Genomic DNA, 12241 nt, shown 5'->3' on the forward strand with positions numbered 1-12241 from the left:
CCAAAAAAATGGGTCTAAAACAGAAAAACCTCCACACACAAAACCTGCTGGGGTGTCCCAGGAAGCTGAGCACTCCAAACCAGCACTGCAATGCCTTGCTTACCTCCTAGAGGGACAGCAAAGGCAGCTGCAGAAGCAGAGCAATGGGTGTTCAGGGGCGTCCCTTTAACCACGCGTCTCTGCAAAGGGCAGGCAGCAGCACCCGGAAGGAAATGCTGCCCCCATGCCCTGGCAGAAGCGGTTCCGGGTGGCTTTTAATTTCGAAAGAGCGTCCAGCAGTCAGGACGCTCTTTTTCGAAAAAGCGGATTGATTTTCCGATCCGCGTATTGTAGTCTAGACGCGCTCTTTCGAAAGAGGCTTTTTCGAAAGAGGCTTGCAGTCTAGACATAGCCTATCTGTGCTTTTAGTGGGCGCCCGTTGCCCATTTTATTGCACCCGTCAGATAGCCTGGCACCCCTTAACATAGTCCCGGCCCCCTGCCCTTCAGTCCCAGAGCCTCTCTAGTCCCGAGCTTTAGCACCAACCAGCACGGCCCCAACGAAGCGCCTCACCCCACCAGGCGGAGTGGGGGGGGGTCGGGCCCGCCCTCCCTCCAAACCCCCGGCCCAGGGCCCTTAAGACAGGGACTACCCCTAGCGGATGGGGGTAGTGCCCCTAAACACACCCGCTCATGGGCTCCATGACCCTGCCCTGGGCCACTTCCTACTCGGTCCCCCCAGGGGCCAGACCCCTCCGAGACTGCTTGCCTCACCCTCGCTCCCTGGGGTCCACGTCCCCCAGTCCTCCGCTCCTCCCCCCTCAAACCCTGTGCCGGACGTGGTTTTAAACGCCGCGCTGGCCTGGCTCCCCGGCGTCATCACGCCTGCAATGCCCGGCAGCCCTCCCCCCCCGTGACGTCACCCCTCCGCGCCACATTAGCCCCTCCCCCGGGGCATTCTCCGGCGGCGCCCCTTTCTCCCCGCGTCCCATGACGCCGGACCCCAGGCCCGCTCTCCGCCCCAGGGTCCCCGCGGTGGGCCTCCTACCCGCCCCCTAGGGAGTCCTCGCTCCGGCACCCCCGAGTGCGGGGCGGGAGTGCCCTGTTACAATAAGTACAAAGACTCCATGTACACACAGTGGAGCTATCAGCCTCCATGGGCTCCTCAGCAAAGTGGGGGGAGGGAAGGAGGAGAAGGTTGGCTCTGTGCTCCTAGCAAGGGCAAGGCTTCAAGCACTTGGGGTGGGGCAGGGGGAGCAGCCTGGCACGCTGCCCAGAGTGTGCTGTGCCTTCCCTCCTCCTGGGAGCTGCAGAGTGCACAGTCCACTGCTTTAGCAGCAATTTAAAGAGCCCAGGGCCCTGGCCACTACCTCTGTACCAGTGGCACTGGCTGGGAACTCTTTGGCTGCATCTAGACTGGCAAGATTTTGCGCAAAAACTTGCCGCTTGTCTACACTGGCCGCGAATATTTGCACAAGAACACTGACATTCTAATGTATGAAATCAGGGCTTCTTGCGCAAATACTCTGATGCTCCCGCTCAGGAATAAGCCCTCTTGCACAAGTGTTCTTGTGCAAGAGGCCAGTGTAGACAGGCAGCCAAGACATTTTGCGCAAAAGCAGGCTGAACGGAAAAAAGCCCTAGTGGCCGCTTGGACTCTCGGTACCTGCAGGCAGCCTCCTGACTTCCTGGTAACCCGAGACCCCTTAAAGGCAGATGCAGCCTGCAGAGGCCAAGAGGCAGGAGCCTTTCTGCCACCTCTGCAGTGAGCTCTGCCACGTGGCTCCCTGCTGTCCCCAAAAGGCACCAGAGAAGGATGGCAGCACCAGGGGGGGAACCCAAGGGGCTGAAAACAGAGGCACCCATCCTGGTCCCTGGGGGAGCTGGAGGCCCTCCTGGACTTCTGGGAGGAAGAGGAGCCCCTCATGACACCCACTCCCGTCGCCGCAATGCGGACATTTTCAACCACATGGCCCAGGTGCTCGCCCACCAGGGACATCCAGCCCGGACCCTCGAGCAAGTTCGGGGTAAGGTGAAGGAGCTGTGCCTGAGCTATGTCCGGGCCAGCGAGGGCCAGGGGGCAGGAGCCAACACCTGCCCCCAGCACCAGCGGCTCCACCGCATCCTGGGCCAGGGACCATCCGTCCCTGTGGACACCTGCCTGCGCCCTCCCGTCACCAGGACCAGAGAGGCAGGGGAAGAGGAAGACACTGCCAGCGGGTTGGAGGACGAGGCCAGCACCATCACCCACCAGGCGGAGGCCCCCTCCGGCAGCCCCGATGTCTCCCGTGCGTCCTTGGAGGCCGGGGAAGGATCCACCCAGCCAGGTGCACCCAGCCAGGTGCACGGAGGGGAGAGGGGAAGAGTGCGTCACTCAAGGCTGCGAGAGCTGCACGCTGTGTAGCATTAGCACTATGCAGCACGTGCAACCACATGCAGCCTGGTGACCGAGCGGCATGTGGCCGCGGCAGGCAGCTCCAGGGCATGCCTGGGATTGTGCTGCTCACACACATCTGGCGGGACCAGGGGAGAAGGGTGGATGCCGGCTGGAACCAGCCAGGGCCCCAGGGACTCAGCCCAGAGCCCGCACCTCCACAAGGTTGCAGCATAGAGAACGGCACACTGTCCCATGCCTGGGTGTGAGGCACAGCCAGCTGCTCCTGGGAAAACTGCAGCATCACAGCCCTGTGAGCATGGCCCCCACCGGGCCCCTCGCCTGCTCCCAGTGTCTTGGCTGGCCCCTCGAGGGAAATCCCCACTGCAGCCACACATGTCCCTGGGCTACGTGTGCGAGGGCTAGAGGGAGCGGGAGGGGGAAGCGCTTGGGCTGGCCCTAGGGCCACCTGAGTTTTGCTGCAAGGATGGTACACCCCCCCAGTCACTCTCCTGGTTCCGTCCAGGAGACATCCCATGTGATGGGGATCTGAGAGCCCAGACCACGTCTGCCAGATGTGCTCCCAGGCACTGTGTGGGGATGCATCTCACTCCCTGTCAAACACTAGTGATTAGCCCAAAGTCTCACAGCCTCCACCGGCAGGGAGTTCCACAGGTTAACACAACACACGCGCCCTCCCACCCCCCAAGGGGCCAGGACACAGACCGGTGGTTACAATACATGGAGGAGGACCCTACTCCAGGGGCGGTCCTCTTTGCAAACATACAACACGGGGAGAAGGGGGGAACCGAGTGGGTCCAAACCACACTACTGTGGTGTCACCTGGGCTCGGGGTGGGGGAGGGCATGGGGTGTGGGGACAGTGGCCGGGCTGCCTGACTGACCCATCCTTTCTTCTCTTCCCTGCAGCGGGACCAAGCACAAGCCGGGAACCCTTCAGCCCTGCTGCAGCGCCAGCAGCAGCACCCCCAGCCGCCCAACCACCAAGGCGGCGAGTCTGGCAGCAGGGCCAGCTCCTTCGGCGCCACGTGCAAGCCGTCGAATGTGTGGAGACAGCCATCATGCGGCGGGTGGAGGCGGACCTGCAGTGGTGCCAGGAGCCCTGGGGCTCTTTCCAGGCCCAGTGCGTGCGCATGGCAGATGCTATATCCACCCTTACCACGCACCCGCCCCATGCACCCGCCATTCCTCCCCTAGCAATGTCTCCTGCTCCCACAATGGCCCCTCCTGCTCCTGCCCTTCCTGCCCCTGCAATGGCTCCTCCTGCTCTTGCCCCTCCTGCCCGCTTCTCCGTGCTGCCTGCCCCAATGCAGCCTCGCCCCCATGTGCAGGTCCGCCCCCGCAGAAGCAGTCGCAGGGATGATCCCTCCCAGCAGTAGCTCCTCCCCCTCCCAGTTAAAAGCCTCCTCCCCCTCCCATCCTACATCTCCCCCCTCCCTATTATAAATAAAAAGTTCCAAGTTTGTGTTAAAAAAACCCTGTGTTGTTGTTTATTGGGAGGTAAGGCGAGGGGAGGAGGGAAGGGGAGGGATGGGAGGGAGTTGTAAAAGGAGACAGGGGTGACCCTACTATGGGGCCTGGGAGAACATGTCCGTCAAGGCCTCCCGGATGCGCACCCCATCGTGGTGCGCCTGGCGGATGGCAGCTGTGCGGGGCTGTTCATAGCCCTGGCCCTCGCCTGCCATCCATGCAGGGAGGAAGGCCTCCCCTCTCCGCTCCACAACATTGTGGAGCACGCAGCACGCGGCCACTACCTCCAGGACATTCCGCTCACCCATCTCCAGACAGGTGAGCAAACAACAGAACCGAGCTTTCAGCTACCCGAAGGCGCACGGGCTTCCTCCTGGTATGCCCCCACGACACATGTGGGCATGGGCACGTCCCCAACAGTAAATCCCCGCTGGGGGAAGTAAGTGCCCGCCTCCAGCCTGACAAACAGGCCAGAGTTGCGTAGGATGCAAGCGTCATGTGCCCTGCCGGACCAGCCTGCATAAACATCCAGGAAGCGGCCACGGTGGTCCATGAGGGCCTGGAATACAATTGAGGCCCTTGCACAGGCCTGCTGGTGGGGAGGGGGAGCATGGAGCGAGGGGGCCCTGGTGTGTGTGTGTGAGGACAGAGGGCATCATGGGGGGATGATCCCTCCCAGCAAGGGAGGGCAAGGGAGCACACACTCACCCTGCTAATAAAATGGGTCGCTTGATGCTCCGGGGCATGGACGGGGATGTGGGTTGCATCCAGGGCTCCCCCACAGTTGGGGAACCTGAGGGCAGCAAAGCTGGCCAGCATAGCGTCCACGTCACGCAGGCGGATGACTCTCGGGAGCAGGACATCATTGATGGCATGGACGACCTGCAGAAGGGTGCAGAGAAACACAAGGGAACATATCACATAAGGCAGGGTGTGTGCGTGCTCCCTTGGGGGCCCCCCCATGATGCCCCTCTGTCCACACACACACCCACACCCACACACGGGCCCTCTCGCCCCATGGCCCCTCCCCCCCCAGCAGGCCTGTGCAAGGGAGGGACGGCCCAAACCCTTGGGTGACCCAGCCTGGAATCTTGCCTGCTCCTGGGCATGGAGTGCAGCACCCTGCCCCCACCCCACTCCCCACTCCCCCTGGGACTTATCTCCATCACGACGGCACCGACGGTCGATCTGCCCACCCCAAATTGGTGTGCCACCGATCGGTAGCTGTCCGGGGTGGCCAGCTTCCACAGTGTGATGGCGTCCCTCTTGTAGACGGGGATGGGTGCCCACAGCCGGGTGGTGGTTCTCTGGAGCTCAGGGGCGAGCCAGGCACATAGCTCAACGAACGTCTGCTTTCGCATGGGAAAGTTCCAGAGCCATTCCTGGTCGTCCCATTGCCCCAGGACCAGCCAGTCCCACCAGTCAGTACTGGTGTCCAGTCTCCACAAGGGCCTCTCCACAGTGGGGTGGGGATGCCACAGGGAAGTCCAGAAAGATCTGCGCCTCCAGGTCCTAGCGGAGGAGTGCAGCAGCCTGGAGCACCAGCTGCAGGTGCTCCAAAATGGCTGGAAGGGGCCAGAGCAGGCACATGGACACCCCTGGCTCCATGGCACAAAAAACAAGCTAGATCCAAAAAATCAACCAAAGACACTAAAAGGCACAAGGCAGTGGTGTCCAAATAGGCAGAGGGCAACCACAAAAACTGCTGTGGCTGTCAGTCCCTTCAAGAGGTCCTATAGCTCGCAGCAGGAGAGAAACGGCTGTCCGGGGAGATCCCTTTAAGCACGTGTCTCAAAGAAGCTCCAGCCCCCACCCCCGGAAAGGGCTGGTGCCCTTTTGCCCTCTTCAAAATGGTTCCGGGCTTCTGCTTTTGCGCAAAAGCGTCCCACCAATATAGACGCACTTTTGCGCAAAAGCGCATTGTTCTTACGATGACTCCCACACCAATCTAGACGCTCTCTTGCGCAAATACTTTTAACGGAAAAACTTTTCAGTTAAAACTATTTGCGCAAAATCATGCCAGTCTAGACGCAGCCTTTGAATTGCTGGGTGCCTAGAAGCAACTGCCCTTTGCCCCTGCACAGGCCTGGCTAGAAGTGTTGCTTTTTAACGGGCTCAGTTAAGTTGATGCAAATTTGGAAGTTTGTTCTGCATCGCTCTGAATCGATACGTGAACTCAGTCGAATACAAGCGCTGCTTTGTGGGGTGTCCCTATTCAGCATGGGACCTGGGTCACACTGTGCCTGCTGGAGGTGGCTAGTGGGCCCAGCCCAGGAGGGGAGGGCAGAGTCAACTCTGCTGTTACCCTTTTAAGCGTGCAAGTGGGTGCCGGAGGTGGCTAGTGGGCCCAGCCCGGAGGGGTTAGCCGATCCGCTGTTGCCCTTTTAAGCGTGCGAGTGGGTGCCGAAGGTGGCGAGTGGGCCCAGCCCGGGAGGGGAGGGGTTAGCCGATCCGCTGTTGCCCTTTTAAGCGAGCGAGTGGGTGCCGGAGGCTGGTACAAAGGGAGCTGCCGCCGCTCCGGCTGGTCCCCGCCATCTTCCGTCCGGTAGGCGCGGCGGCCCGAGCGGAGCTGCGTGAGGCGAGGCCCGGCCCGGCGATGCGGCCAGGATGTCGGTGTCAGGGCTCAAGGCCGAGCTGAAGCTCCTGGAGTCCATCTTCGGCAGGGAGCACGAGCGCTTCCGCATCGTGTCCTGGAAGCTGGACGAGCTGCACTGCCAGTTCGTGCTGCCGCCGCCGCTCGCCATCCACTGCAACATCACGGTGCGGGGGGGGCCGCTGCGCGGGGGGCCGGCTTCTCCACAGCCCCTCTCTGCCCCTCCCTCCCCGCCGGCACGAGGCCGCGAACCCGCGCCCTGCGCGCGGCTGACATGTCGCCGGGGGGGGGGCCTTTCGCGGGCCGGGAGGGGAAGGGGCTCGTGCGGCGCGTCGGCCCCCAGTCCGGGAGCTGGAGCCCCAAACAAAGGGAGGGCAGGGCCTGGGCAGCGCAGGAGCCCCCCGCACAGCCCCGGTGGGGGTGTTGTCCCTTATCAGACCCGCGAGGCGAGCGAAGGGGGAGAAGCGGCGGGTGCCAGTTTACACCCCCAGAGGGTTTCAATGTGGGCGATAAGTGGTTTGTTCCCTCCCCCAGAAGGCGGAAGCTCAGGAAGGAGGTGCAGTGTGCACGGTACTGGATACGCAGTACCGCCAAGGCCTGAGCCGAGCGACTTGCTTTTCTGTGTGACCCAGCCCAGTGAACGTCACAGAAAAGCTGACCGTTTTGGGGCTGGGAGGGTCCAAGGCGTACAGATCGTTTGGCTTTCTTCTGCAGCTTGGTATTTACTCTTTTATCAGCATTTTCTTCTAAAATACAGATTAGGCGATTTCACTTCTGAAAGTTTCCAAGCAAGGAGGCTGAGGAAACTTAATTATTGCCCATTTAAAAAGATAAAACTGAGTGCTGAATGAAGTACTTCCAAAAAACACTTTAGAGGGGAGGGATGGCTGTGTCTAGACTAGCAAGTTTTTCCGCAAAAGCAGCTGCTCTTGCAGAAAAGCTTGCCAGCTGTCTACACTGGCCGCTTGAATTTCCGCAAGAACACTGACAATCTCATGTAAGAGATGAATTTTGCGGAAATGCTATACTGCTCCCATTCGGGCAAAAGCCCTCTTGCGCAAGAGGGCCACTGTAGACAACGCGGTATTGTTTTGTGCAAAAAAGCCCCGATTGCGAAAATGGCGATCGGGGCTTTCTTGTGCAAAACTGCGTCTAGATTGGCACGGACGCTTTTCTGCAAAAAGTACTTTTGCGGAAAAGCATGCATGCCAATCTAGATGCTCTTTTCCGCAAATGTTTTTAACAGAAAAACTTTTCTGTTAAAAGCATTTACGGAAAATCATGCCAGTCTAGACGTAGCCAATGTGTTTTGGGAAGGTGATGTTCATTTGTAGGGTTTTTGTTTATATGATTGAGTAAAGCAGTATTGGGAGGCTGGGGGGTAAGTTCTTCATGCTAAAGATAAATACAATCTTGTCTAAACTGATAAAATACTCATACTAGCTTTAGAAATATCCTATAGACCATGAGCATGCGATAAGATATGAACATATGGGACCTTTACTTCATGTGGAATGCTGCTGTAGGTTCACTTTACAGCATTAGTGCCATGTATAGGTAAATTTCCGTGTCCATTCTGGCAAGATTGTTGTTAAAAGTAAACTGTTTTTAAGGCTTGACTGAGTGAAATTAGAGTTTAGTATGTTAGGGATCAAAGTAAAGATAACATAATTCCTTGTCTTTCAGAAAAAGAATGAAAGTGTCTCCAAACAGACTTCAAAAGGCCTGACTCTGCAAATGTCCAAGTACTGACAGCTGAAAATTTACTAAGAGTTCTTAGCTAATGTTAATGTTACATTAGAGAGAGCCATGCAATACAGTCAACCATATTTTACCTGTATCACAAGTTACTTTAACAGGGAAAAAAATTAACTACTTTTTTTAAAAGGATTTGCAGACTTGCCACTTAAATATAATGGAATTTGCTTTGTACTTACAAGTAGTTGAATGTAAAAACACTTAACCAAAGTGTACTTTTTAAAAGGCTACTGGTGTTTTAAAAATGCAATATACAACATGTTTTAAAGTCCTAGGTATATAAAAATGAGTTGAAAAAGGTATTTAAAGGAAGTTATACAATAGAAAATTGTACTGCTCTTTTGCTGAGGAATTTGCCACTTTCCATGAAGCATGACCTCTAAGTTTCTGGAAAGAATATAAGACTGTTTCTGCAGCATGTAACATTAGTTCAGCATGATGGCTGTTTTTTCCTGTCAAATGATAAGTAATGAAGTAACCAGCAGCAATGGGCTCTGGGGCTGTGTTTACACTAAACTCCTCTGTTGGCAGAGGGATGTAAATAAAGCACATTGAAAGTGCAAATGAAGTGGGGATTTAAATATCCTATGCTTCATTTGCATAATTGCATTCTGGTGCTGTTTTGAACAAGCGCCATTTTGAAACTGAAACTGTGGTTTAGATGCGGTTCTGCCAATAGCGGGGTGACTTTTTTGACATCCTGTATGCCTGGCTTTTCTCGCCGGCGCCTGGGGCAGAGCAGCTGGGGTGCTGCTGGGTGGGTCCAGTAGCGCCGAGGAGCGGCGCTGCGGGACCAACCCAGCAGCACCCCAGCCGCTCTGCCCCAGGCGTGTCCGATTCAGCCGCTGCTGGTCAGTTTCAACAGCGGCTAAATCTGGACGCCAGTTCCGACTTTCATACAAATTCAACTTAAGAACAAACCTACAGTCTCTACCTTGTACGTAACCTGTGGACTGCCTGTACATACAAATTTGTTAGATAACAAATTAAATGTTATCAAAAGCAGGTGGTTAACATCTGTGGCTCTGAAGAGCTCATCCATGTCTAATGGAGGATTTATCTCCAGGCTCTGGAATTAATGTGCAGATATGTAATTCTTAGGCTATGTCTTCACTACTGCTTTCTATCGGAAAAAGGTATGCAACTATGCTCTGCAGTTTGCGTACTTTTTTTCTGATAGTTTTGTTGGAAGAGGCTTTTCTGAAATTTGGCCCACCTATACTGGGCCAAATTTTGGAAAACCTCCTTTCGGAAGAGCCCTTCTTCCTCATGGCATAAGGAAGACAGGGCTTCCGAAAGAACGCATCCGCTCGTTGGCAAAAAATGTTGGAAGAGCAGACGCGTTCCCTGGATGCAGTGGACCAGGAAAAACCCCGTAGTCTAGACATAGCCTTAGTGTGTTTGTGTCTCCTAGTCAACTTAACTCTCACAATACTGCAAGTCCTCAAGGATATTTTCTTTCTGTTTAGAAGAGAACTCCTAGCAAGTGCTGCTGTAGTTCTATAAGGCTATTCAATGTTTATTTTCTTCCTCCTTTGATGCTACAAAGACCTAATTATTTAAAACTAAATTTTAAAATAACTTTCCCAGCTAATCAGTTTGGAATATGCTTGCTACTTAATCATAGTGGATTTCTAAATGCCAAAAGAATCCTAGTTATAAGGGAAAATAAATAGCAACAACAATATTTGCATTGTCAGTAAAAGCTTTCTACCTTGTGGGACGACTTGCGCATTATGTATGGGCATGGAAATTATCAATCTTTAGGATGACCGCTCTCTTAAAGGAAGAGTCCTTGAAAGAACTCCTAGACCAAGACGTAAGTGAGATCTGATAGCTTAAATTTCCTTCCAATTAATTTCAGAAAATTCTTTCCACTCCTCAATTTAAAGAGAGCAGAGGGAATACAGTTAAACATTTATCTCTAATTCCTTGGAAGAACCTATCTGCTAAGTTGACATACTTCAACTAGCAGTGTGGGTTTTTTTATTTAAAGTGTCAGTTCAGTGGGAAACATTTTGAAGGCCTGGAATAGTATCTCATTGGAGAATAAGTCTAAGCTCAACATTTTCTTCAACATTCCAGGAATGTTGTTCTGTTGAATTCTTAGATTCCTGTCCCATATCAAAAAGGGGTAAGCTATTAAGTTAAATTCTGATTTTTAACTTCAGGAGTGGTCAAAAATGCATCCAGTCAGTCTTCGAGGAAACTGCTTTACCCTTGCCAAGAAAGCAATCCATATTGGACTTTAAATAGTTAATCCTCTTAGCTTCGTAGAGGCATTTTTAGGGTGGAGTCATCCTTGTTAGTTCTCAGGCCAAAGAATCAGTATTTCTATCTAATTATTGAACTTGTTCAGGCTGTGTGTTTTTTTTTTTTTTTTTTGATTCCTGGTTGTTGTGCCAAGAGCAATATCTCTGTTTCAGAGTTGTCCTCAACTTTTTTTCTTTTTCCCCTATTCTTTCTGGTTAACAGCACCTCAGAGTCATGATGAACAAAACTTACCTGTTACAGGCTCCATGTGGATTTACTCTTCACATTGCGGTGTTAAATAAAAATCAAATCAGTGGACTTAAAATCCAGTAGTTTATTGCTCTTCTAGAACAATGCCTCTTGCTTAAAATGTCTTTATTTAAGGCATTTCAGTTCATGTCACATCAACACAACTCTGGTAAAATACAGTTCGATGTGAGACAATGGCATTTCACACACAACCCATTGTCCTGGCACAACCAAACCCTGACCTTGCTTTAAATTATAAGAGGAAGCTGAATGCCGAAGTTCGTGGTCCTAGCTCTTACCATTTTGGAAGAGTTCTTGAACAAATGTACTCATGGATGAATGCAAATGAGGCACAATCTCCAAAACATATAGTAGATACCTGTTATAGCAATCTACAGTTTAAAGAACATTTTTAGTATTATAATACTTCTTTATTGTGACAGCAGAGGGACAAATTGGATTCTATTCTCTGCTAGTAGCTAGAGATTTACTATCTCATTAATGAAGTTGAAAGTCTTACGCTCCACTCAAATTTTACATAATTCTTATTATGATGAACATAGCCTTTTGTCAGCTGTTTGCACATAGGGTGAACTTTGCCCCAAATGATTATCAAATCATCCCTCCTCCCACAAATCTGCCTAATAATCGTGCAATGTGACTTATTGTGGGACTTGGTTATTTTTCATACGGGAAGAAGAAACTTCTGCCTTCCCTGAAAGCCTCTCCTTCCCTCCAATCCCTGGGCTCACAGCATTCAGAGCAGGACACATAGCTCCTGCAGCCAGACACTGAGTGGTGTGCAAGCGTGGCTGAGGTTCCTGCTGGTTTACTGGTTGGATTCAGTGACTTGGTGAGCCAGATCCAGCCTGCATTTTGTCTGCCCCTGCACCACACCCTGGTACGTCTTTCATACTAGCTTGAACTGTGATTTTTTTTTTAAAGCATATAGAATCCTAGAATACTAGGACTGGAAGGCACCTCGAGGTCGAGTCCAGTCCCCTGCCCTCGTGGCAGGACCAAATACTGTCTAGATCATCTCTGATAGACATTTATCTAACCTACTCTTAAATATCTCCAGAGATGGGGATTCCACAACCTTCCTGGGCAATTTATTCCAGTGTTTGACCACCCTGACAGTTAGGAACTTTTTCCTAATGTCCAACCTAAACCTCTCTTGCTGCCGTTTAAGCTCATTGCTTCTTGTTCTATCCTCAGAGACCAAGATGAACAAGTTTTCTCCCTCCTCCTTATGACACCCTTTTAGATACCTGAAAATGGCTATCATGTCCCCCTCAGTCTTCTCTTTTCTAAACTAGACAAACCCAGTTCCTTCAGCCTTCCTTCATGGGCCATGTTCTCTAGACCTTTAATCATTCTTGTTGCTCTTCTCTGGACCCTCTCCAATTTCTCCATCTTTCTTGAAATGCGGTGCCCACAACTGGACACAATACTCCAACTGAGGCCTAACCAGCACAGAGTAGAGCAGAAGAATGACTTTTCGTGTCTTGCTCACAACACACCTGTTAATGCATCCCAGAATCAT

General features: G+C 52.9%; 1 protein-coding gene across 6 annotated transcripts in view; it reads left to right on the forward strand.

Moving 5' to 3' along the window:
- Nucleotides 1-6304: 6304 nt before the first annotated feature.
- Nucleotides 6305-12241, forward strand: part of UBE2Q2 (ubiquitin conjugating enzyme E2 Q2) — a 120538-nt gene continuing 114601 nt past the window's right edge. For 3 of the 6 annotated variants that reach the window (XM_075897352.1, XM_075897355.1, XM_075897353.1), the window contains exon 1: nt 6305-6602. In XM_075897352.1, the coding sequence (XP_075753467.1) occupies nt 6450-6602 (153 nt within the window). In that variant the 5' untranslated portion in view covers nt 6305-6449. Of the gene's footprint in view, nt 6603-6732; nt 7154-8121; nt 8181-12241 lie in introns of those variants that run through there. The other 3 variants (XM_025186203.2, XM_025186204.2, XM_075897351.1) reach the window with 2 other exon arrangements.

This window comes from Pelodiscus sinensis, chromosome 14, assembly GCF_049634645.1.
Source record: "Pelodiscus sinensis isolate JC-2024 chromosome 14, ASM4963464v1, whole genome shotgun sequence".
In the NCBI taxonomy this organism is placed as follows: domain Eukaryota; kingdom Metazoa; phylum Chordata; order Testudines; family Trionychidae; genus Pelodiscus; species Pelodiscus sinensis.